Genomic DNA, 27,482 nt, shown 5'->3' on the forward strand with positions numbered 1-27,482 from the left:
AACACAACACTTCAGTTTTTTTCCACAAATAAAAACCCCATGTGTTCCTTGTTCATAAATTAAGGAGATGTTTAGAGTTACACAGGTATTAGTAACATATGGATTAGTTATGAGAGAATTTATATATTATTTTAAGCAGGGATGAGTTATGTAGAATTTAGTTTTTAACGTACTTTATTAGTTAGTCATATAGTCCCTCCGGATCAGAAGAGTATTCACTTAACCATCATACTTCCTTGAGAAAATATTAATTTCTAAGCAAAAATAAGTAATTTGACTAAACTACTTCTAATTAGGTATTGGGATTTGATTACTTAATATTTAATAAGGGCAATTTTGAAAGAATAAGGTTAATTATTTCTTCATTTGGTAAGTGGACTCTTTTTTATCCGGAGGAGTATTAGTTATTTCAAATTATATTCTATATAAAATAATGCAAAGATTCTCTCGTAACTTATACATATATGTACTCCCTTTATTTCAATTTATGTGAACCTATTACTATTTAGGGAGTGTTCGAGGTGGTTCTTTGACCACGTTTTCCTTACATTTTTTCTAAATTATTTGAATCATAAATTATCATGACTTATAATATTTTTTATGTAGTTTCTAAAAATATAGATTTTATTTTTACAAACTTGAAAAATCTATGTCAAAATTTAAGGTCAAAGTTATAAAGTTTGACCCTCGTACTCCGAGAAGGTTCGCATAAATTAAAACGGATGGAGTATTAGTTATGCGTGTTTTTTAAATTGCAAACCAAACACCTTATCAATTTTATACATGAATAACTTACCACCTAACCAGTTACTAAACGTAATATTACTTACTTATACAGAATTTAATACCAGCATAACTCACGTCCAAACCAGCAACTAAAGGACCCTAATAATTTAATTTCCTTTTCAAATCAAACACAAAAGTATTTCAAACAAACAAAAGAATAGAGAATATTTCCACAAATAAAAACCCCATGTGTTCCACATTCATAAATTAAACTTAACACATACCCACTCTACCCCACCACCTTACCCAACCAACCCCCCTCACCACGCCTACCCCCTTATATATACACATTATCCTCAAACAAGATTCTTCATCAAACAAACAGTTCCACAAGCACTTCCTGTTTCTTTTATTCAACCATTCAAATATCTCTCACAAGCTAAATTAGATTCTTGTTATATTATTTTTTTTAACAAGATGGGGTCATCAGAAATTGTAGATTCAAGCAAGGTTACTGGTCAGAAATCTCAGTTTTCTCAAACTTGTAATCTTTTGAGTCAATTCTTGAAGAAAAATGGTTCTGTTGGAGATCTTAATAATCTTGGTATCTACAGAAACTTTGAACCAACTGGTATGTTCTTTAAAACTGGAAAAAAAAAACTAGGTTTTAATTACTCCATTGCTGTTTTATGAATCATTTTCTAGTTTAAGGATGTTTTAGTATAATGTTTCTGATTGCAAAGATGTAAGTTTTTTTGTTGTGTTTGGAAGTACTTTGTCATGTTTTTGGTTGCAAAGATTGTAGCTTTTGGGGTTTTTAGCTATTATTTTGGGTTTTGAAAGTATTCTTTAAATGTTTCTGGTTGCAAAGATCTTAGCTTTTTTATGTTTTAGAAAATATTTTCTCATTATTGTGGTTGCAAAGATTTAAGCTCTTTTTTTTTTGGGTTTTGAAAGTATTTTTTTCATGTTTCTGGTTGCAAAGATTGTAGTTTTTTTGGGTTTCTGAATGTATTGTTTCTTCTTTCTGGTTACAAAGATTGTATATACTAGTAGTTTTTTGGTTTTTGAAAGTATTTTTCATGTTTCTGGTTGCAAAGATTTTAGCTTTTTTGGTTTCTAGTTTAAGAGTAGATTAGAATAATGTTTCTGGTTGCAAAGATTTAAGCTTTTTTGGGTTTTTGGAAATATTTTTTTTTCATGTTTCTAGTTAGATAGAATGTACTAGCTTTTTTGGTTTCTAGTTTAAGAGTAGATTAGAATAATGTTTCTGGTTGCAAAGATTTAAGCTTTTTTGGGTTTTTGGAAATATTTTTTTTTCATGTTTCTAGTTAGATAGAATGTACTAGCTTTTTTGGTTTCTAGTTTAAGGGTATATTAGAATAATGTTTCTGAAGATTTAAGCTGTTTTTGGTTTTTGAAAGTATTCTTTCATGTTTCTTTAATGATTGTAGCATTTTTGGGTTTCTAAAAGTATTTCTTTCATGTTTCTGGTTGCAAAAATTGTACTGACTACTTTTTTTTTTTGGTTTTTGAAAGTGAAGATTGTAGGTTTTTTTTGGTTGTTGAAAGTATATTTTCATGTTTGTGGTTGCAAAGATTGAAGCTTTTTTGGGTTTTTGAAAGTATTTTGTTCATTTTTCTGGTTGCAAAGATTGTACCTTTTGTTGGTTACTAAAACTGATTAAATTTTTTATGTTTCTTGAAACAGGATCTCAACAAACAACTACCACCACTACAATGAATTTGTTACCAATGATTGAAAAATCAGGTGATTCATCATCATCATCATCAGAAAAAATTCCTCAAAAACCAATGAATCTTTTCCCACAAGAAGTTGATTTTGCCAAAGAACAAATCTCAAAAAACACTGAACCAGAAAAGGCACAAATGACCATATTCTATGGTGGACAAGTCATTGTATTTGATGATTTTCCAGCTGATAAAGCAAATGAAATCATGAAATTAGCCAGCAAGAAAAACACCAAGAACTCCACAAATAATTTTTCTTATACCATGGTGAATAATCAAGAACTCCCAAAGTGTCAAGTCCCAATTCCAAAGCCATCTGTTGCTGATTTACCAATTGCAAGAAGAAATTCACTTACAAGATTCTTGGAGAAAAGAAAAGATAGAGTAACAGCAACTGCACCATACCAAATCAGCAACAAAAAAATTGCTAATTCTAAGAATGAGGAGAACAAGGCATGGTTGGGATTAGGTGCTCAATTTGTTAAAACTGAGCAGTACTTTTAGTTATATTTTGATGAATATAGGACTATTGCTTTGATATAATACTATTAAATGACCCAAGTTTCTTTTTTGTGGCTTCAAGCTTGATTGAAGCCATTTTGATCTAACTATGAATATTTACTAGTACCATTTTTTGTAACTAAGACTAGGGATGTTTGTTCAGTACCTCATATGTATTACTATTTGATTAATCAACTTTCATTGATTTTGCTTTTATTATATTTGTGTTGTAATTTTCTTTATGGCTCCATGGTTTTCTTGAAATAAAGCAATAAATTGATTGTTTTTCCAAGATTTGAAGGTATCTCTGCGAAACAAGTCATTCCTTCAAAGGGAAGGGTCAAATAGTGTTGCTTGGACTCTTCAAAAATGTCATTCGCATACATGTCGGATTCTCCAAAAGTAGTGCATATTTGAAGGATCTGACACGGGCGCAACAACATTTTTAAAGAATTCAAGCAACATAGGCTCAAAGTGATGTAGTTTCTATCATTGATGAGAAAATGATGAAGGAAAAGAGTGAAAATTTTAGTAGATCGGGATTTAAATTTTAATAGAAATGAAAAACCGTTAGTTATTTTTTTCCAGTTATCCAATTTTGCAAAGTTGCCTGAAACGTAAAGTCTTATGAGGTATTTGATGAAATAGTTAAGTCGCGAAACAACTGACTCGAACATCACGATTATAAAATATAAATAAACTAATGCATATACAAAACAAAACAAAAAAACAAAAAAAAACAAAAACTAAAAACTAAAAACTAAAAATGGTAATGGAAACAATCAACAAGGCACAGCTTAAAGTGGGGTAAGGTCAAAGATGCCTGCTTGAAATATTTTTTTTAACTTTGGTAAGTGTTTCACATGATACGGTGATATTGTATTATTGGTTTGGTATCTTGTTGGCCTCTAATAATTGACCAAACACTATTTAAGAAAATTTCGCACGTTTTGCTTTGTTCTTCTTGGCCAAACTCTCATAATGTTTACACTACCTAAATTATAGTCAGAATTTGGTCTGGCTTTCTTCATTCATTTAATGCATTTTTTAGACCAAATTAGGAGTACTGATTTGATTTGGAAAAAGAACTTTATGCAAGTGAATTCAACAATTTACATATATATGAAAATATGTGAATATCATACTTGGGATTCAAACTTAGGGGCTACGACTTAAAGCAATTCGAGTCGCCTTTGTTGGTATGTCTAAAAAAATTCATTATGTCTATATTCAAAACAATTTTCGGCGAAGGATTCAATTGAACCTCATCCAAACCTAACTATGCTCTTGAATATTCCACTCTGCATAACTTAGGAAGGAAATGATTTCATATTACTATTGAATAAAAGAAAATGATCACATATTTTATTTATCGATTTCCTACATTATTGTTTTTTTTATCGAAAAGACTATATAACTAAAGAACATTTGTAATTTATACATCTAACACATATCTCCCCTCAAATTTGATTCAAATTTGACCAAATCCTTCCCTACATCTTCTTACCATCACTTATTCACAACCAACAATTCCCCCACCCCACCTCCTCCCAAAAAACACTCAAAAATAAGAAAAATAAAAAGATCTCCAACCTGAAAATTTCTTTTTTATAATTGGAAGGTCCATTATTATTGCCCCACTCCCAAAGAAAAGATAGAAAGCCAAAAAGGATAAAAACAAGATTAAAATCCACCGTCATTATCCACCACGCGGTTTTGAAAAATAAAACACGGACAAAGGTTTGAAAAAATGGTGAAAATGGAAGATAAATTAAAAGGAAAAAAATGAATAAACCAAAAACGGTGGGACAGATGAGATCCTTCCCCTAAATTAACAGTCCCGAATTCGAGCTTTAAGAATAAAAAGATCCTTGAACAGATACTTCTCGTTTAATAGGACCCTCAGCGCAAATCTAAATTAATCGGATCAATAAGCACCAGATAATGAATAATAAAATTAAAAATAATATAAACGTGGTCACAAGAAATAGATAGCCAAGTAGGTAGGAAAAATGTTAGGTCAGGTTGGACTTGCATCTTTTCTTAAAAGTAATATTTAAATATGGAATAAACTAGTATTTCTTAAAAGACTTTACAATAGTCACGTTTTGTTCCCACCTTATTAAAAGTCTTTTACTACTAATAAATACTATAGAGTAGTCTATGAATAAAAGAAATGTAAAGAATTAAATTGAAACGTTGATACCATCTCCTTTTTGCAAGTCATGAGAACGAAGCTGTTTTTTTCTAGTTTTTAGCTTATATTGTTGTTTTAATCACTTTTTCTTTTTTGGATAGTTCTGAAAAATTGACACCATATATATGTATGGGAACTCCTTAATTGTTATATTCATGTTTCACGTTTAATCACATGTTTTTATAGTCAGCGTGACATGAATAATGCATTACTGCGTGTTAACTCAAATACAAAACAACACAAACGGAGTAGTAAAATGGGAAGATTTACACATATAGGATTATTTCGCGCTTGGCGCTATTTAACTTTTGACTCCATTTTAAAAAGTTGTGTGAATATAGCTTCGCGTAAGAAGTTGGAGTTCAATCTTGATAGTTTATCAGAAGACTTGTCTTGTCACAATCATGTCGGATAACCAGGAATTGGTACAAAATATCCTGGTGGATCACTATGAACTTTGCTGGATAGCCTTGCTATAAGTGTAATACACCAAGAAATAGTACAAATTGAGTCGTTACTTAGAAACAAATTATTCATAAATTCTGACTATGCACATTTTATTTTATTTTTTGGTTCTTTCTTTTGTCATATACATATTTATTGACTCCCTAAAAGATTAAATCACTTTTTAACCCAAATGCACCTTAAAATTCTCAAAACAAAGAGAGAAAGAGACAAACTAGCCATTAGTTTTTAGCTTATAGCTTAAGGAAAGAGAGATGCTACTCCCCTGTTAATGCGCTGCTGGTATCTACTAGCTAGTACTATGAGCTATGAATAAATTGGACAAGGGAGTACTAGCTAATAATGTGCCAAAAGATGTTCATTCTATTTGGTAGTTGCTACTGCACATTTATTGTCTTGAATAAACTGATCCTGATTTTACAAAATAGTTGGGAAACAAAGGATGAAAAGGGTCTACATCTAGGTCCCCTTTGAACAGACAAAACAATAAATAAATCAAAAAAATAGATAAAGAGGAAATAATTGCTCATCCAATGAACTGACATAGTATTAGCTAAAAATAACCTTCATTCTCAAACAGAATACAAACTATATATCCATACATGCTGAAGGTATTATAAAAGGAAGCTGAAAAACTAACAATAAATAGGAAAACAAAAGGATCCTATAAATTAAAATAGCAGTGAAGTAGCAACAACAGGTGGTGTTTACAAAGTTGCTTTTATTGAATCTCAACTAGTAGTACATTGGTGGTTGCGCTGAAGCAATGCTTCCATAGCCACCATCATACATAGCCTGACTAGGAGCGCCAATTCGCTGGCCCTGAGGATGCATGAGAGCCTGTGCACTAGCCATCTTAGCCAAAGCAATCTGCCTCTCGTATGCTGCGAGATCCATTGCTGAAAAACCGGGGACTTGTCCGATAGCAGGAGGTGGTAGAGGGTTTGAGCTGCTTCCTGGTGGAGTAGCCTTGCTTCCCCACGAGCACTGCAGACGGAAACAGAAAATTGCCATTATAATTCAGAATCAGTTTTACTTTGATTTAAGGGTGTTCGATATGAAAGAAAATGTTTTTTCAGGAAAATAAGCGGGTTCCCTACTTATTTTCTTGCTGGTACATAAGCAAAAAACATTATCCTAAAAACATTTGTACATAATCTAGACGTATCCTATGGGAGGTGGGGTAGGGGTAGGGGTAGAGCGATGGAGGCTACGAGGATGGGTTGAAGATGAGGTGTGTAGGAGAGTGGGGAGGACACAATCAATAAGGAATGCCACTTGTGAAACTTGAAGTCATTTTTCTCATTTTAAAGAACTTGTTTTCTTACAGAAAATATTTTATAAGTTTTGACCAACCGAAACATTCCTCCCTACTTTACACAAACTAAATTTCATCTACATTGGGTTCTGAAAATCCCTCAATAAACAAGGGATAGATTATGATGCAATACTCGACTGTTTTCTTTTGGTTAGAGAAACTTACGCTTCCCTTTCGACTATGAAAATGTCACAGACGTCACAGCCAAGTTCACTAATATTCTCAGATTTTCTGCCAACCCAAATCATACTTCTAATCACTTTTTCTCTGTGTGTGTGTGGGGGGGGGGGGGGGGGGGGGTAGAAAACGCTAGGGATACCTATACTGCCAAAATTTTCATATCGTGGCGTCACACAGTACCTTAACAGGTTTACCAAAAAGGATTCGGGCATTTCCCAACTGAATAGCTCGAGCTGCTTCAGCATGACTGCTGTATCTTACAAAACCAAAACCTTTGTCTCGTTGAATACGGACATCTTCAATAACACCAGCCCCAAGAGTGTGAAAATGACGATGGAGGTCAACTGAAGTGACCTGAAACACAACTGGAAGTTGGAACAAATAGATATTCTAAATAATTGCAAATAAATTCCTACCAACTAAGCTTAAAAGTGACACTCCCTCCGTCCCAATTTATGAAGCTTCCAAACATTATTTCCACTTCTGATATAGTCACTCTCCCTCCATCCCATCATCCTTTTCAGATGGTCCCAAACATCTTACCATATTTCGTAACAATTTAACTTCGAACTTCCCATTTTTTACGCTTAATGAAATGATTTAGACCACAAGTTTCCCAAGTCTTTCTTTTCCTCTTAAACTATGTGCCCAGCCAAACATCGTCTTATAAATCTGGACGGAGGGAGTATAAAATTTTAATCACATCAGCTCTATGTAATCCTTTATGCATCTTGATGCTCATCCTACAGAGATGCTAAACTTTGAAAACAAGGCTGGAAAGAGAGTGGTGAATGATCCCTACAACTTATAATAAATTCATAAAAATGGAGCTTAAAAGGGTTCAAAAGATACTTACTTCCTGAGCAAGGTTGCCAACATAAACAGTTGTATACTGGGGATTATTTTCCGGAGCGTCTTCGTTGGCCTTCTCTTGACCATCATCTACATAATGAAAAAATAAATGAAAAGAAGATTCTTCGTAATACAAGTTCCCATAATAAACAAGGATAGGGCAACCGCCAAGCACTACTACGCACTTTCATGTCATATTTATAGTTCACAACTTTATTTTAGTTTATGTATATAGCACAGAATTCCATAGTATATGCACGTGCTCTGGTCTATATTCAAAGATCATAAACGAACACTGAAGCTAATTGAAAAATAGAAAGCACTTAAAAATACAGATGTTTAAAATATAAACGAGTATTAGACTCGAAGCCATCAGAAGTTGAAATAGTATGCCAAGAATACAAACAGAAGTAATGGCCAATATAAGCATACAACAAAACCAACCTGATGTTGCAGCTGTCAACTCAACAACACTTTTGGCATCTGAACTCTGCATATCATCATTGGCTCCAGCACCTTTTGCTGCCCAGTTGCAGCGGATTTGTCTGCTTCCAAGCCACTTTCCTTTTGTTTTCAATCAGCGAATTTTCAAATTAGGCAAGAAAGGAAAACCAGGGGCGCCTTAGACAAAATTCACTAAATTTCGAATTAGGTAAGAAAGAAAACCAGGGTGCCTTCAATAGAATTCACTCTTCTAAATTGATGAAGCAAAGAAGCTAACTTATTAGCCATATGAAAGTAATTCCTAAAAGGAAAGATAGTGCCAATCTTTGTATTCCTTAATTGTTACGAATTAGATTGAATGGTTTTCGTCCATCATCTTTGATTTATTTATTTTTTGTCTTTTTTTGCATACCTACACCCATCATACCTTCCAGTTCGTGAACACAAATGCGGTAGAAATTCAGATTATCAAAATAGAATCTAAATGGGACTAGATTGGAATGGACACTGGCAGAAAGGTATGACGACTTATTTCTTCTGAAAATTAAAGACCAACATGTAATAATAAAGTGCACAGATAAAGTAAGGGCCCACAGCAAAAATCAAGAGAAGCGCGTCTACTATCAAACCAGCAACAACTACTACTATGCCTCGGTCCCTATAAGTTGGGGTCGGCTACATGAATCTTCACTAACATGTCAATATTATAAAAATAAAATTAATAATAATAATAAGTACTAGAAGTTCTTTATGTTTACAACATAAAATCTCTGAAGGGCTAAATACTCCTAGAAAAGCAATGCACATAAAGTAAAAGCACTAACGTGAATAGAACATATTCTCAACTAATAGGTATCTCATATATATAGATCCTTTTAGTTCCTTCAAGACAACTTCCACCCAAATGATTTTAAGTCTACCCTGTCCCTTTTAACACGTTCACTCATCATCATGGTTACACATCTAGGGCTACCCTCGAACCAACATAAGGAATATAAATAGGTACAACCACATTTTTTCCAATAGTAGATGGATGGTAAAAAGTTTCTCTACAAACACAATGGTCTTAATTTGATGAGATTGTTTTAAGGGTATACAAATATAATGGAGAAACAAGAATGTATAGTAGTATACCAAATATTTGAACTTACCATTCATATCGTTTATTGCACTTTGCGCTTCCTGCACAAAACACACCAAACAAGTACACGGCACTATTAAAAAGATACAAAATAAATGCTTTTTATGGACGGGGGGTTTTCTTTCTGCAGGGCTAAAGATACAACCATAAGAAGCAAAGCATCAGAAGATTGCATTTAGCCAGGTTAATACCTGCTGGTTACGAAAGGAAACAAACCCAAACCCCCTTGAACGGCCTGTTTTCTGATCCCACATCACTCTTGCATCTCTGCAAGAGAAAACATTAATGTAGCATTGAGTATACCTAGCCATTTTTTCTGAATACGAATGCCAGGAGAACGTGTATAGTACAAAATAAACAAAGAGTGGAACGTACGAGCAGCCAGGGTATACTGAAAAGCATGCAAACAATGTGGCATCTGTAACCTCCGGACTAAGATCACCCACAAATATGTTAAAATGATCTGTAAGTGAGAAGAAACAGTTTTAGTTCTTAAAAAGATAATGTAAAAAATAATAAGAGGATCGAAAAAGGAGATGTGTAAGATATATACTTGATGTGTCCTCTCTTTGAGCACTGGCATACGCCCAGTTAACTTTTATAGGCTGCCCAAACCTGTGATTTACAAGTTAGGCCAAAACCATGCAGCAAACTATTGAACTATGAAGTAACTTTTTTTGTTTAAGCTCTTACAAGTGCCTCCCATTAAGTGTCACAATAGCAAGCGCAGCTGACCGGCGATCAAAGTAATCCACAAAACCATAGGATGACTGCATTGAAAGAGGATCACCATATATCACTCTCGTACTAACTAGTCATCATAACAACTAGGGCAGGCAAAATGGTTAAAAGAAACAAGTAACCATCCAATCCGATGGATAACTGACTTTTTAAAAATGGATCAAAATATGAATCATCCATGTTGTCCACTAAAAAAAATGGATAACATGGATATCCATATTATCAATACCCATTTGTCTGCTTGTCATTTTTCATGAGTTGTTTTTTGGGAGTCTAAGCTTATTTTGCCTTTTAGCTTGTGTTCTCATCTATCTATTCCTGAACCGTGGACAATGTAGATAGCCATATTATCCGTAGGTTAACCCATTTTTTATTCGTGTTAAATATAGGCGGGTCGGATATTTTATCCGTTTTCGTTTAGCTAGTTTTCGACCCGCCCGTTTGCCACTCCTAACAACAACCAAAGGGAGAATCTCAAACCATTTTCAGACTTCACATGAACTGCTGATCTATATTATGGGGTTGTCTGAATTGCAATAAAATACATGTGGATTAGTAATATACGACTAAAAATTGGATTTATAGTAAATGTGATATACCCCAAGTCAAATAGTTGTCTTTCCCCATTGTGCTCTCGAGGAGACTCGAACCTCCAACTTTATGGTTAGAGGCGGAGGGTCCTTATCATTAGGCTATAGCTCACTTGTCAAGATTAACAAGTTGGAAATATGATATGATCACTGTTAATGCAAAGAATAGTACTCCCTCGGTCCCAATTTATGTGGCACCATTTGACTTGGCAAAAGTTTAAGAAAGAAAGGTTGACTTTTGAAATGTGTGGTCTAAACACACCATAGACAATTGTGTGGCTATAAATCATTTCATTAGGGGTAAAAGGGAAATTTTAAAGTTAAATTGTTTTTAATTATAGAAAGGTGATATTCTTTTTGGGACAGACTAAAAAGAAAATGGTGCCACATAAATTGGGACAGAGGGAATATGTATGTATCTATGTGTGTGTGTGTATAACATCAGAAAAACACTCCAAATGTTTAACTATTAGTAACTCCAAAATCTCCAGTAACTTGTAGACTGCAGTAACCTTTAGCACAGCTTATACAACTAAACAAATAGCTTCTTAGTGTTGCAAACTTATACTCCCTCCGTCCCAATTTATTTGATGGTGTTTAACTGCACACGGTGTTTAAAAAAAATAAAAAAAAATAAAAAGCAATGAAGACTTTTAAGACTTGTGGTCCAAAATAAGTCATAGATCTTTGTGTGGCTATAAATCATTTCATTAAGAATAAATTGGACATTTCAGAGTCAAATTGTTATACAAATATAGAAAGGTGTCATTCTTTTGACTAGAAAGGAGAGAGTGTCACATAAATTGGGACGGAGGGAGTAATAAAATAAATGTACTCAAAAGTATTGCCTTCTTACAAAAATCTAATTTATTAATAGGAAATTCCAGAGAAAGACAGATATATAATTTCTGAACTAGATTCGACACTAAGAAATATAAGACTGCTACTAAGTCGACCTAGGTCAGCTTTGATTTGTAATCAGCACATCCTTCCCCAACCCGCTTTTTTCTTGCCAGACAATTTCCCTCCGAAACATAAAATCAAGGAATAAGACCAACAACATCATTATGAATAACTTACTAAAAGAAAAAAACGACAATAGATTCAAACTGGAAATATATTTATCTACAAGAGCTCAAGACTGATTCATGAATTTTGAACTCCCATCACAATTTGACTTGCTCCAATGCACAAATACATAAAACAACAACACATGCCAAATAAAAAGACCTTAACATGTTTAATGAAGTAAAGACCTTAATCATTTGTACTATTGTAATTAGGTGAGATTTTTAAATTGATTCTCATGGCTTGTCTAAGTAAAATAAGACCATACCTTATCTTTTCTTATGAGTTTGCATCCCTCAAGGGGACCGGTGCTTGAGAAAACCTCTTGAAGAAGTGGTTGTGTGACTTGTGAATGGATGTTTCCGACATACCTGTATTCGATCATGTTGAAAGCAAAAGAGGTTAACGGAATTCCATAACATATTATTCCTCTTTTATAAGTATACAGAACAGCTTGCTTGGGAAATAAAATTCATAGAAGAAATAGATGAAAGAGCAATTATTAACTTGTAAGTGAGTGCTTGCACCAATCAACAATAGCAAAAGAAAAGTAAACAGGATTGAGAACATGAAACAAATTATCAGATACAAATTGTGTGTAAGTTACTCACACACTCCTGCAAGTACTTGAATCAAATCCAGGAGGCAGATTTCCACTCAAGATGGGCTCTATCTGTAAATAAATAACAATACGCCAGTGAAAATGAAAAGGAAATCAACGCTAATATTCAGTCCCTAGTTATCATGGACTAAGAATCTCAGAACAGTAATTTGGGTGACAATAAAAGAATGACTATGCATTGTGAAAATACAAAACAGTCTCGCATATACGAGTTACAAAAAAAATTGGAGGGGGAAAAGAAGAAAGAGGGGGGGGGGGGGGGGGGGGGAGAAAGGGACAGATGAGTGAGCTGGTTAGTTGCTATGCCCCACCCCAAGGATTTCAAAAAATTGCTTTTTATGACTTATTTAAGGAAAATCATAAAGGGGTCTTTACACAAATAATTAGCCTGATTCACTGTTTACTTTTCCTAACCCGTATACACAAAATATACACTAATTTAACCAAAAGGCGTAGAACTCAGTAATGTTCCTGCATGCTATTAAATCCTTTAAAATGAACAGAATTTGCGTGAAGTCCTACAAAGCATTGATCTTTCACAGAACACTATATAGCCAGCCCCTTTTCACTTGCTCTAATTATTTACGAACTTTAAGGAATAAGATAAACTTGGAAATTTTCTCCTATATGCCATATTTCTCTTCAAAACCAAATATTTACCCAAGCATTAAAATTTAGGACCTAGACTCAGAACTTTCAACATTCAAACATATTACTACTGAAGAAGTCAGAAGTGAAAATAGAATGCTTGTAGCTTCTTTGATATTCACATGCTTGTAGCTTCTTTGATATTCAGACTTGTAAATCCACTACATACTAAGAAGAGAAATGGGTAACAGAAGTATGATATAAAGTGAAAAATATAAGGCTCACAATCTGGCCCGGACACCACGGTTATAAGAAAAAGAAAAAAACCAAACAAACTACAACCCAGAAATGGAAACACAATGCTAGTAGCTTTCTTCATATTTGGACCTTTAGACACAGTAGACATCAAGAAGTCCCATGGGTAACCAAAATATTAAATTAAAATGCAAGCAAATATGACACGGAATATAAAACTAAACACAGCACAATCCAAGTGAAAGGACAATGCTTGTAGCTACTAAACTATACATATTAAGAAGTCAAATAAGTAACCCAAAAAAAAAATGTGACCGACACCAAAAAACATAAAATTCAAACATACCCAATCCAGAAATGAAACACAATGCTAGTAGCTCCTTTGATAGTCCAACTAAAAAACCCAGTACATATTGAGAGGTCAAATATGTAACAAAAATATGAAACAAAAGAAATCCTAACAAATATGGCCTTGATTCAACTAAATACTCAAACAAACTATAATTCTGAAATGAAAAGCACAATATTTGTAGCTTCTACAGACTTGTTAACCCAGCATAAAAGTTAAATTCCTTTTGTTTCAAAAACTTAAACTTAATGTTCAAATAAACTATAACCCGGAAATGCAAACACAATGCTTGTAGCTCCATTGGACGTGTGCGACTGGATACGTATTAAGAGGTCAAAACCAAAGATGACAAATACTTCCTTGAATTGTAGGAAAAATCCAATCTTTGAGCGAAGTTACTATAGAACAAAGAAATAGGACACAGAATCACAAACTCAATGCTGAAACAAACAGCAACCCAGAAACCAAAATACGAAGATAAAAAAACAAATAGCACTCAGAATCACAAACCCAATATTTAAACTTACGACGACCCAGAAATGAAAGTAAAATGCTAGTACCTAATAGCTTCATTAATATTCAGACTTGTAAACCCATTACAGATTAAGAACTCAAGCAGGCAAACCAAAACATGAAATTCGAAGGGGAACAAATAGTAGGAAATAAACACAATGCTTGTAGCTTCACTGGACGTGTAAAATCTTATACATGTTAAGAGGTCAAAACGTAAAGATGACAAACACTTCCTTGAATAATAGGAAAAATCCAATCTTTGAGATAAATTACCATAGAAACAAAGAAGTAGGACCAGAACCACAAACTCAATATTGAAAAAACCAACAACCCATAAATGAAAATAAAATGCTTGTCGCTAATAGCTTCATTATTATTCAAACTATTAAACTCACTAGATATTAAGAACTCAAATAGGTAAACCAAAACCCGAAATTGAAAATAAAAATTGAAACTTTTCAAAGGGCAAACATGGAATAATTCAATCTTTGAGAGAAATTACAAACTCAGTGTTGAAACAAACAACAAAATACAACAAAAAAACAAATAAAACCCAAAGTCACAAACAATACTGAAAAAAAAAACACATAAATGAAATAGTATACTAGTAGCTTATTGATATTCAAGAACTCAAATAGGTAACCAAAACAAGAAATTGAAAATAAAAATTGACAACTTTTGAAAGGGCAAACATGGAAAATACAAACTAAATGTTGAAACAAACAACACATAAATGAAAATACAATACTAATAGCTTATTGATATTCAAGAACTCAAATAAGTAACACCAAAACATGAAATTCAAAAATAAAAATTGAAACTTTTGAAAGGGCAAACATGGAAAAATTTAATCTTTGAGAGAAATTACAAACTCAATATTAGAAACAAACAACAACCCAAAAATAAACATACAAATGCTAGTACCTAGTAGCTTATTGACATCAAGAACTCAAAATAGGTAACCAAAACATTAAATTAAAAATAAAAATTGAAACTTTTGTAAGGGCAAACATGGAAAATTACCTTAGGGGGTGCTAAAAAATAGGACCCAGAATCACAAAATCAATGTTGAAACAAACAACAATCCAGAAACCAAAATTATGATTTAAAAAAAAAAACCATAAATGAAAATACAATACTGGTAGCTTATTGATATTCAAGAACTCAAAAAGGTAACACCAAAACATGAAATTCAAAATAAAAATTGAAACTTTCAAAGGGCAAACATGGAAAATTTAAATCTTTCAGAGAATAAACAAAGAGAAATTATCAGCCAAAATAATACACAAATAAATAGGACACAGAATCATAAACTCAATGCTCAAACAAACAACCATAAACCTAAATAAAAAAAAAAAACTTAGGAATGAAAGTAAACTGCTAATATAGCTGAATGGATATTCAAGAACCAAAACATGAAATTTAAAACTTAAAAATGGAAACTTTTTGTAAGGGCAAACATGTAATTTATACCTGAGGGGGTGCTAAAAGACCAGGATGATAAAGTGATTGTTGCATCAATGCTTGTTGTTGTTGTTGTTTCAATCTTTGCTGTTGCATCATTTTCTAAATAATAACAAATGCAAAGATAGGAAATTTAAATAGTAAAAAAAAAAAGATAAAGGAAATTTGAAGGGGTAATTAGGGTTTTGATTGAAAAGAAGAAAATTGAAAAAGAAAAAAAAAAGGAAAAGAAAAAAAAGAAAAAAGAAAAGAAACCCTCAAAGAAGAGGGAGAAGTGCTGCAAAACTGAAAGATTGATGGAAAGAAATATGGTGTTAGGTAACTCCACCTGGCTTTGAGGTTAGGTCTTTTTTATAGAATAGTTAGTACTAATAATAATGGGAAAAAGTTTAAAAGTAACAGTCTGCTTCCCTTTATTTATTACTCCACATATGTTTATGATACACTTTCATTTTGACTCTGTTTTCAAAATAATAATTTATTTTTATATTTAAAAATAATTTCACTTAAAAAAAATTTATTTTGCCCTTAATATAAGAATTTACAATCTTTTTTTGTTCAGATTACCCTTCATTTGGGGTGGTCTTTAATTTTTGCCCTTCAAATTAGTGGTTTTAAGTTTTACCTCTCCCCTAACACTCAGAGGTCGTGGATTTGAATTCAGCTCAGTAAAAAGAAAAAATTACAAGGCAGAATTTTACAAGGCAGACTTTGTAAAATTCTGCAAATCTGCCTAGCGAAATTCTGCATGTGCTATATAAATTCTGTCTGAAGGACAAAATTTAAAGACCATCATTTTGAGGGGTAAAAATTAAAGACCCCCTACGAAGGGCAATCCTGTAAATTGTTCATTTACAGTCACACAAATATATATAGATTTTTTTAGACCATAAGTGTCAAAAATATTCCTTTCTTTGTTAAACTCTTTGTCTAGTTAAATTATATCACATAAATTGAGAGTGAGGGAGTAATTAAGTTTGTCGTCATTAACTGTAGGACTAGTTTTTTATTTTTTTTTAAGTTACAACATTTCTCAAATAATAAAATTAACTAGTAACTCAGAATATATACTTATAGGACAACAATAATAGAAATTCCACAAGAATATATATATTTCATATTGATATTTAGCCTCATCTCTTGTCTTCAGAGTTGAGCTGAGCGTTGAATTTCATAGGGATAAGCATCAGATGGCCTTTTAACTTTGTATGATCTCCTCCCAACGACTATATTTGCAGCTTCACCTGGATGAAATGCATCCCAAAATAGGTATTCATTTCTATTTTGGGCATGGATTTTGTAGTGGAAGACATGCTATTTGCCCGTTATTTCTTCCTACTCCACAACATCCCACATTCGTCACTCTAAAATGTAAGCGTTTGGACATGCGATTTCATTTCAAATTAGCGTTTGGACATGCGATTTCATCTCTAATTTCATTTTATGAGATGAAATCTCAAATCATCCAAAAAAAAGCATGATTTGGGATATAAAAAATCATGATTTCAAAAAATATAAATGTAAAATTTGACCCGTACATTTATATTTTGTAAAAAAAAAAAAAGACTCATAAGTTGGTAGATATATTCACCAATCATGTTTACCAACCATTTGTGTTAAATATTAATCTGCAAGTTGGTAAAATATATTCACATATCATGTTTACCATGTGGGAGGATTATATTAAAGAGTAGTTACATTACTATTCACGTTAAATTTTTCTTTTTATTGAACTAAAGTTTGATTAAATGATGTTGTATTTTTTAGAAAGGCATTCTAGTAGCATATTAATTTTATTTTGAACTATAATTTACTCATTTGGTAAGTTGTATAAGAATTGAGAAAATTTTGAAGGTTTTCATAACTTGTGGAGTTTTTATGTTTATAAAAAAAACTGCAACTTAAGAAATTCAAATTGCATATCCAAATATGATTTCATATCGTGAGATGGAATCACATATCGAAAAGCTGCTGAATCCAAATGCTGAGGGGTTGTCAATTAAATCTTGGAAGATGTAATAAGCATTAAGGTAGATGAATTTGGCATCTAGTGTATAGGACAGTCGTATCCATGTCGTTATTAAATTTAACAGGTTTGTCCTTATTTGGATGGAATCGCCCCAAATCCATCTAAAACATATCATTTCACTTAAAATTACCCCATCTCCTCTTTAACCCGACCACAACCCTATGGAGTCGACTCACAAATTCTATTCTTTGTCAGGAATTTTTTGCTTGATTGCTTGAACCTCTAATGGAAATGGCGGATTAAGTCATTTTTAAGGAAATTGAAATTGGAAAATGAGTTTTGGAATTTAATCTGTACGATTTAAATTAATTTAGTGAGTCGGATCAAAAGAGGGGACCGTGTAATTTTAAGTGAAATCAGGCGTTTTAAGTTGATTTGAGGGATTCCATCCAATTAGAGACAAATGTGTAAGTTTGATAATAGTAGGGGTATAATCAGCCCTGTAATGTAAAGAGGGACAAAGTTAACTAATAAATAAAAATAGAGGGGTATATTTGACTTGTTCCTCAATAACAATATTACTATTTTTTTTTTATTACCATATGATATTCAAAAGGGAAAAGACGCCAAATGCACTTTAAAGTCGTCCTGATAAATCGAATACATACTCCATCTAATCGAGTTGCCCCTACACATATCAGAAGTGTTTTATTATCACCTTAACACATATAACACCATACTCATAGTATGTGGTGCTTTACACTCGCGCGCCGCATCAGCACCACATCAGCGTCATATCAACTCCAGGAGTAACGAGTTAGATGGTTCAAATTGCACTTCATAAAACCTACTCCCTTCGTTATACTTTAAATAAATCACAACTTATAAGCAACAAGTAGGCTAATATTTATTAACACAACTACCATAAAAAAATATAGTAAAATATAGCTCACATGCACAAGTGAGATGAGTGATCCAGGCAAATAAATGACAAACAGAAGTAGTTTTTGCGTCACTAGTTAAAAATCTCGAAGTAGCATAGGCTAAAAGATGGTGGCTCCCAACAAAGAAAAGGAAGAAGAGATCAAGAAAAAGGAAGATAGGGAAAAGTTGATATCATCTGTAGTTAAGTTAAAGGAGTTATGTAGGAAAAGGGGGATCCTGCTGGATGACGCACCAATGATACATGCTCTTTAGAAGAGTGTGCGCGGAGCTAGGATTTGAACAAAGGGGGTTTAAAAATACAAAGAAACTAACAAACGAAAAAGCCAAGGGGGTTCAACGTCTACTATGTATGCATAAAAAATAATTTTCACCTTATATATATAGTGTAATTTTTTTACCGAAGATGAACCCCTAACTCTTACTAGCTCTGTCACTGAGTACGGAAAGTACAGGATAAACAAAAGCGAGAAAAAATGAATAAGGTCGAGATACTAAGAAAGAAGAACTTGAAGCAAGAAAGAAAAGATAAGTCAGTTGCAGACTTTGATAGAGAAGATGTACACAAACTAGAAGTCATTTGACAGAAACAATAATATGTTTGGGTAACAAATGCCATCATTAAATTTAGGAAACTAATAAAACATTTTATTATATAAAATAGATTACACATGTTGTATATTATTTAACGTGCAAAGTTCAACTAAGAACCAAAAACAAGAAGTGGATATATAATTAAGCTAAACATGAGTAAAGTGTCAAAAACCATTTTGCAACTAACAATTAGATTAGAGATAATAAACACTATACACTTCCTTCTCTATAATTAAAATGAACTTTTATATCACGAGGGTACAAAAAAGTGCCAACAAAAAATAAAATGAAAATATTAGTATTGAAGCTCTTTAAATATAGAACTTTCAGAACTAACTTAAGAAAGGGAAAATAGCAGTTTTAGTTCCTCTGTTATTACTTAGTTTCAGTTTTAGTCCTTGTATCATTTGACTAAGCATGTTTAACCTTTAATTAATTTAAAAGTGTGCGTTTGATCCTTGAAGTTTACGGAAGTTGAATATTTAACATAATCATTATGTTGAATATTTAACATAATTATTATGTAAAATATTAAAAAGTTATTAAAAATTCAAAAGTAAAGCTTAGGGGATTCTAAATTAAAGGTTGAGACGCCATTGACAAATGAAATATTCTAAGATTTATGATTGAATCTATGAAGAACTCATTGAAGAAGAAGAGAGAAGTAATTGAGAGAATATCTTTGATTCAATAATCTAATAGTAAACTTGATACATATGTTGTTATATAGAGAGTTAGTTACCTACTAACCTCATAACTAATTTCCTGAAAATAACTAACTAAGTGACTAATTAGTTAGTTAACAACTTTTGAGAGGAATAAAGGGAAGGGACTGATTTGCTCTCAGCGTAGGTTGGCAAGGACTACTTATCCTACGTCAGTACGATGGCCCATCGGAGAAAACCTGTTGTTCCAACGGACCCTACTCCCTTAGCTCAAGTTGAGGAAGAACGACAAGTTACCCCAGCTGATGGTGTACCTCGTACTCTTGCTCCAATGCAATTGATACACTGGATACCTGGTAGGGGAAGTGCTCCAACTATTCTCTAGGGTATTCAATCTAGTTCGCGCAAGCCTTTCTTTCAAGATGAGAATGAAACATCCCCAAATCTGGAAGATGGCACCATGACTACAGCAAGGAAGCTTACCTTTTCGGCTAGCTCGAGTGAGGTTAAATCGATTATGGCAGATATGGTAAGTGGTAACAGATCACAACAAGGCGTCAAATTGAATTATATTCCACCACAGCTGAAAGATGGAGTTAAGGTTGGCAAATTAAACCCGAAAGAGGTAATCGCCCAAACTTCGAAATGGCAGAAATCTCATATAGAGTATGTGATAGGTGGTACCCCTCCATTTAAGGAGACGTTACAATTTGCCTATGGCGTTTGGAATTTTGTCCCAACACCACAAATTTATCTACACGATGAGGGGTATTACATCTTTCGCTTTGAAAGTGACGAAGATAAAGTGAAAATATCGCAACATAGCCCATACACCTTCAACAACAGACCCTTAATCCTTAATCATTGGGTTCCCAGTTTCAAAATGAGCTTGGAACCTATTCAAACAATCCAGTTTGGGTAATGTTACCTAACTTGCCTGTTCAATACTGGGCTCCTGAAAATCTAAGTATCATTGCAAGCTGCATCAGAAAATCTATTAAATCTATTTGTACTGACAAACTTACAGCAAATGGGGATAGAATTTCATATGCTAGAATGTTGGTAGACATGGATGTCTCACAACCTCTCCCTGAATCAGTACTAATAGAGGATCCTTCAGGAGAGCACGTAAACCAGAAGTTAGAATATGAATGAAGACCATTAAATTATCATGATTGTTGTTCAATTGGACACAAAAGCGGTAGTTGTAAGGTACCAGAAAAACCACAGTGGAACAAGCAGAATCCACACCGAAGAAGAAGACCACCAAAGCAAGAATGGCAATCAATAACAGCAGTATCTAAAATGACAGAGAAAATCAAGGTTCCGAGTGTTGAAACACAAGAGACGAATCAGATACAGACCACTGAGGCGACTAATGATATTCCAGGGTCATCTCAGGGGACTCGTATAGCAAACTCTGATCAATCCAATATGGAAATGGCTAATGCTAAGGCTCAAGGAAAATCTAAACTAGTGGAACAAGCAAAGAAGGATGATTATGAACAGGCACTGGCAAAGGATGTGGGGGGAAGTTGAGAGACTACTAAGACAAAATCAGCATTATGGCCTAAGAATTCATACAGAGAAGGTGACTAGTAAGGGGGCAAAAGGTGTTACACCTCGTGGTTTTGTACGTTGAGATTCGTTAGGTGTTGGTTGTCCTAATCGTGGAAACGGGAGTTATCTTCTAGGATATATGAGATTATATGTGCCTAACTTATGGTTATGAGGGTTTAAGTTCATGAAATAAGCTATGGAAGGATTTGAGAACAAGCGAATTAAGGAAATTAAGTTTGTCGGAACTTTGGGAAAAGTTGGAAAATTTTGGACAGGATTTTTGGTCCAACTTGAGAGAGGTATATCTCCTAGAATATGAGGAGTTTTGGTGTGTTTTCTTTATCCAAATTGAATTTCATTGAGTCTAGTTTCCAATGCAACAAACCGTTCGTCAATGTGACATCGGAGTAAAAAGTTATGGGTGTTTTAAGACAGACTGCTCGGGCAGAACATTTTGACGGATCAGTTTGAAGGACCGTAGAAATTTTTGCGGCCCGTCAAATGGTATTTTCCCAGCGTAAAATAGTCACAGTGAGCCATGTTTAGCTGGGCAGTTTGACGGAGCATTTTGACAGACCGTAGGAATTTTGACAGTCCATCAAAGTGGGCGTAGGATTGCCCGACGGGATTTTAAGTTATGCTTTATATATTTCATTTCACTTCATTTGGACATTTTATTTTCCCAAATCAGATCCAAGAGCTCTCCAAAAACCCTCTTTTCAACTCCATAAACTAATCTAAGCCAAGTCCAAAAGAATTAGGAGATTCAAGTGCTAAGAAGCTTGCTAGGGGCTTGTGGAACTCAAGTTTCCTTGGGTGTTGATGTTAGGGTTTTTCACTTTGGTGGAGTAAGTTGATCCAAGACTTGTTCTTGTGTGATTAAGGTAAGTTTTCCCATCTCTTGCATATGGTTAAGGTTGTTTGATTGTTATACCATATGGTTGAAGGAAGAAAAGTGAAAATGAAGTTCAAGTATGAATTTAAGGATATTGTGAGCTATAGGTTAACTTGAATTGTGATTCTTGGCATGCTATGAGTATAATCTTGTTGTGATGATAATAATGATGTTGAGGAAGTATTGTACGTATGTATGGTGTTGTGTTGTAGATATTGTTATGAATGATCTTGAGAAGGAGTTTTGGGGATTGAATGATGCCTAATTTGAGTAAAGTCTCTTGATTATGGTATTGCCAATAATGTCATTGTTGTTAGGGGTTGTTTTGGAATTTGGTAGAAGTAGATAAAATAGGGGAAATGCTGCCCAATTTTCGCTAGCTCATGAATTATTCTAGTTTGAACTTAAGAGTGTCTTTAAGGCTTAACCTTGGTATGAATCCTTTTGAAATGTAGATTTCTCAAGCTTTGGAGGTGAACGTTAAGTAGTTAAGAAGACAAAAAGGTATGTAAGGTTAACTCTTCTTTCTTAAGGCGTGATCCTATTGTTGTATACCTTCACGTGAGTTCCATAATGTCGTCCATGATGACTTCATTCCTAGAATCACTAAAGCTCATAATTCTTGATATTCTCGTGATACCATTGGTTTCATCCTATGATAGTTGATCCTCTAAGGAAGGATATAATGAAAGTGATGATGATGATGATGTTAAGGGTACGTATATGCTCCTATATATATATATATATATCAAAGTATGACTATTAAGAACACCGAGCTTATATGGTCGGGTATGATATCTATCCCGCGCACGCCACTGCAGTTGGGTACGGATAACACTGAGCCTTGGTAGGGCCAGGTATGTATAACACCGAGCCTTGTCATGGCCGGGTATGTGAGACACTGAACCTCTATGGTCGGGTATGATACTACTATGTACGTAAGCCTATGTAATTCAAGGTTCTCATTAGAAAAGGGTAAGAAAATATGATGAACGTCGCTAAAGGTATAAATGGCTATATCATCCCATGACTCTTATATCTTATGTTGTTTCTCATGCTTTTATTATATTATTGATTATGATTTACATACTCAGTACATTGTTCGTACTGACGTCCTTTTGTTTGTGGACACTGCGTCATGCCCGCAGGTGGACAGGGAGATAGACTTGATCCTTTAGGCTGCTTATCCAGAGACTGCTTAGAGGAGCTCTATTTGATTCGGAGCTGCAGTTATTGGTACTATTCTTTTGTGTATATATATGGGCATGACGGGGCCCTGTCCCGTCTATATGATGTTACATACTCTTCTTAGAGGCTCGTAGACAGTTTTGTATAGTTAGATGTCTTTTGGCCCTATCGGCTCATATTTTGTATATCATTTTGATAGCCTTGTCGGCTCGTATATATATGTATGGGCATAGTTGTTGATGTTGATATAAAAGTGCCTTAGCCCGTTGAAAATTGTATTATTGATGTATAGAGATTTTTAGTTGGCCACGCGGCTCATCTAGATATGGTTGTGGAAGTATGATGAGAGGTGCCCGGTGGGTTAGCTCCGGGTGTCCGTCATGGCCCTCTGATTGGGTCGTGACAAAAGGGGTACAGAAGGGTGTGTATAACCCTTCACGATAATCACATCTTGGAATATAAGAGGGCTTAATAAGCCTTTTAAACAGAAAGAATTCAAAACCTTCTTAATAAAGAATAAAGTGGACTTAGTAGGATGTCTGAAAACTAAAGAAAAGGCCAAGAAAGCTATTAAAGTGCAACGGAAGTTAAGGGATGACTGGGAAGTTGCATATGATTACTCAGTCAACCCAAATGGCAGATTATGGATCTGCTGAAGCATGCTAAGGTGAAAGTTACTATTCTCCGGTCTGATCCATAACCGATTCACTGCTCTTTAGAAGATAGGAATTCTAGCTTCTTAAGTTACATATCCTTTGTGTATGGGTTTAATACTGTCAATTAAAGGAAATAAATATGGGATACATTGAGGCAGATTCATAATAAAATGACTGACTCTTGGTTAGTCTTGGGTGATTTTAATACAATTCTAACAGTAGAGGACATGATACATGGTGTTGTCGCACCCCATTTTAACCCGGGTCAAAATTAGGATTAGGACATTATTGGTGATTCCTATTTTATTTATTTAAGGAGTCGCCACCTAATTAATTTAACGGTGAATTAGGACACCTAGATGTTAACTAAGGTAAAGTTAAAACTAAACCTCAATTAATAGTCTGCTTAACCAGTGTGATTCTAGGTAAGAGCTCTATATTATCCTAAAGGGAAGGGGTTAGGCATCCTTTAGAATCCGTTAACTTACGGTTATCCGGTCAAACTTAGGTTAATTAATGAAGGTGAGAATTTGTATAAAAGAGGACTTTGAATGCCATTTAAATAAAACTATAAATATTGCTAAGCTTTAAATAATAATGTTATTTTAAAAATGAGACTTGCAAAATATAATGATTCGCATATAAATAGAAGCTTTTAAGAGAAGGCCTAGTCAATTTAAACTTAGAATAAAATTATATTATATGAGTATAATAGTGTAGAAAATCTAAACTTATTTTTTATAAATTGAATGCAAAAGATAATAGTTTTCTTTCTTCTTTTATTTAATTATGCTTGACTATAAATATGTATAATTGAATGAATCTTGAAAACAGTGTTTATAAAATATACTTGAGTTTATATTTACGTATTAGTGACGTTTAAAATGTATATGATAATAAGAATAAAATGTAATTCCCTTTACTTAAAATATATAGTCATGTTATTTTGCAAATCAATTGTTCCAAATAAAATAAATATTAGACATTATAAATAGTTTTAACATGAGAAGAAGAGAATAAAACTTATGGAATTAATTATTAGTTTACTACCCATTACTAAGACTAAACCCCACTAAATTTCACTACGGTTCATCTAAATTAACAAGTGTTAGTCGTGCGATACAAATTAAATGCATAAAAAAAATGGAGGAGTGAATAAGTTAAATGGGCTCGGCCCATTTCATGGCTGCTATGATCAGATTGTTGTTGGGCTTCAGCCCAGTAATTTCATTGTATTGATGTGGCCTGCTGCTGTATGGGCTTGGCCCAGAATATTTTTTTATCTGCTGCGGCGGTAGATTGACCCGAGAAGAGATTGCGTTGGGCTTTTAGCCCGACACCAAATGCGGAAGAAGACGAGTCACTCGGACTCGTATGCGATGGTCATGCATAAAAAATAAAAAGAAAAAGGATTAGTATATAATCAACGAATGCTAAACATATATATGGCTATAACATGTTATTACTTGAACAAATACGTATTTTGATATTCTGACAACATGACAATAAAAGACGGTCGATATGTTCAACAACTCCCACATAAACATCTCAACAGTAGGCGCAAGGTGGACTGAGTCAAACTATAAAGTCATGTGAATACCTTATGAATACATACGATCTTCTGTAACTATGTGATGGTTTAAAAAAAATCTTTTGGCTAATATAATCAAATGCATCCTAAGACAGTAGACAAACATCTCACGTTACCTAGTTTAAACTAAACCCAAGCCACGCATGTTTATCATTAAACTGGTGACATTCACTAAAACTTATTAGACATTGACAGAACAAATTTACACGGACCTGTGTAATATCTGCAATTCAGTCAGTTAACTATCAAAGGCTGTTTATAGTGCTGCAGCTAACACACTTCAATTTAGGTTCAATAATTAAACTAGGAAACAATGCAACGACCTGTTAAGGCAGATTTCAACAAATCCGAATAGAATTAAACGTAAGAGAATTCCAAGAGCAGCGTTCCAGACATTTTAACCCATGCAGTTCAAAACATTAAAGTTATAGATTCAGCATGATGATTCTTCCTATTCCTTGGGCATGTCATATGGTTCAAACAAAAACGAACACACCAATCTACACATACTTAACAACTTGCGGACTAAGCATGATCTGATGAACAGTTGCAGAATCTAAGGGAAACAACACACACTCCTAAGTGGACAGTTTAAGACACATGTATGCAAATTACCAAGAGGCGAAGATATTTCTTATTCCTGAGTGAAACATATTCAAGGCAATACCAGTTTGAGACACTTTTATTTAGAACTTCCAGAAAGAATCAGAAACCAAAAGACTCATTAATTCTAAAAAAATCTGGAAATCCATTTACTTGAAAGGATATGGACAGCTAACACATGATATGATGTTTTAAGGGAAAATGAACCTTCAAAGACTGATTATAGTACGTAGCATAGGTCACCAATCTTTAAAACCAGGCAACAAATGGGCTGCCACCAGCCACATTTCCAATGTCACAACAAGATCAGAAGGTTTTTAGAATCTTAGGCATGGTGGGCTATTGGGGGAGGCTGAACCGAATAACAAAGTTTGCCTTGGCTTTCAGCCATCACAATAACAGAAAAGCAGCAACTAGTGAAATCATTTAAATAAATTTAATATGCTGACACAGATCAGATCTTAGAACTAGCCTCGTTTTAAGTTTCCTAGGGATCATGTCACCTTAGCAAATGCACTTGAAGACAAAGCAGTTCTTTTAATCCCTTTCAAACTATTGGGTGAAAAGATTTACACTTAGCTATGACTATTGCATCATTCAAACCTTTCCAATTAACAAGATTAAGCAATTTTTAAAGAAAATAACCATGGCATAAACTAAATGTCATACTTCACGCTTCGTGCTTACACGTAAGATCTAAAAGAAGACTAAGTAGGAGAAGGATGCGAATTTTTAGGCAAAACACCTTAACCTAGGTAGAAAATACAGAACCAAAGTCATTTCAAGATCTTAATTTAGCTTGCTAGAATTGCATACAAGCAGACTAACTTCTGTAATTAAGTGAACATTTCCAAATTCAAAACTAAGTCAGCCCTTTTCAGATTTAATCCAAGTGTGCAACCCCCTTTTCAATGTAAAAGGCAATAGCCACCATTCAACCAGTAGAAGAAGGTTCCAAATATTCATGAAATTCAAAGGTTAATCTTTCATTATCAAATTACCTTTTGAAAGTAACAGTTCCATCACCTTATTCACAAAGCTATTCTCTTTTGG

The 27,482-nt window shown here is 33.7% G+C and overlaps 2 protein-coding genes across 2 annotated transcripts; one reads left to right on the forward strand and one right to left on the reverse strand.

Annotated features, from left to right (window-relative positions):
* Positions 1–1,089: 1,089 nt before the first annotated feature.
* On the forward strand, positions 1,090–3,195 carry LOC132636930 (protein TIFY 10A-like). The gene is made up of 2 exons (XM_060354022.1): positions 1,090–1,357; positions 2,438–3,195. Exons 1-2 carry the CDS (start codon positions 1,204–1,206, stop codon positions 2,980–2,982), a joined length of 699 nt encoding a protein of 232 aa, XP_060210005.1. The 5' UTR covers positions 1,090–1,203; the 3' UTR covers positions 2,983–3,195.
* A 2,995-nt stretch (positions 3,196–6,190) lies between these two features.
* On the reverse strand, positions 6,191–16,086 carry LOC132636931 (oligouridylate-binding protein 1). Its single transcript, XM_060354023.1, has 12 exons — positions 15,776–16,086; positions 12,587–12,648; positions 12,244–12,346; positions 10,270–10,346; positions 10,130–10,191; positions 9,952–10,039; positions 9,768–9,843; positions 9,587–9,617; positions 8,436–8,555; positions 7,996–8,081; positions 7,320–7,493; positions 6,191–6,628 (listed from the first exon to the last, which is right to left on the reverse strand). The coding sequence occupies exons 1-12, from the start codon at positions 15,863–15,865 to the stop codon at positions 6,377–6,379; spliced, it is 1,221 nt and encodes a 406-aa protein (XP_060210006.1). The 5' UTR covers positions 15,866–16,086; the 3' UTR covers positions 6,191–6,376.
* Between the last annotated feature and the right edge of the window lie 11,396 nt (positions 16,087–27,482).

This window comes from Lycium barbarum, chromosome 4, assembly GCF_019175385.1.
Source record: "Lycium barbarum isolate Lr01 chromosome 4, ASM1917538v2, whole genome shotgun sequence".
NCBI classification, from domain to species: domain Eukaryota; kingdom Viridiplantae; phylum Streptophyta; class Magnoliopsida; order Solanales; family Solanaceae; genus Lycium; species Lycium barbarum.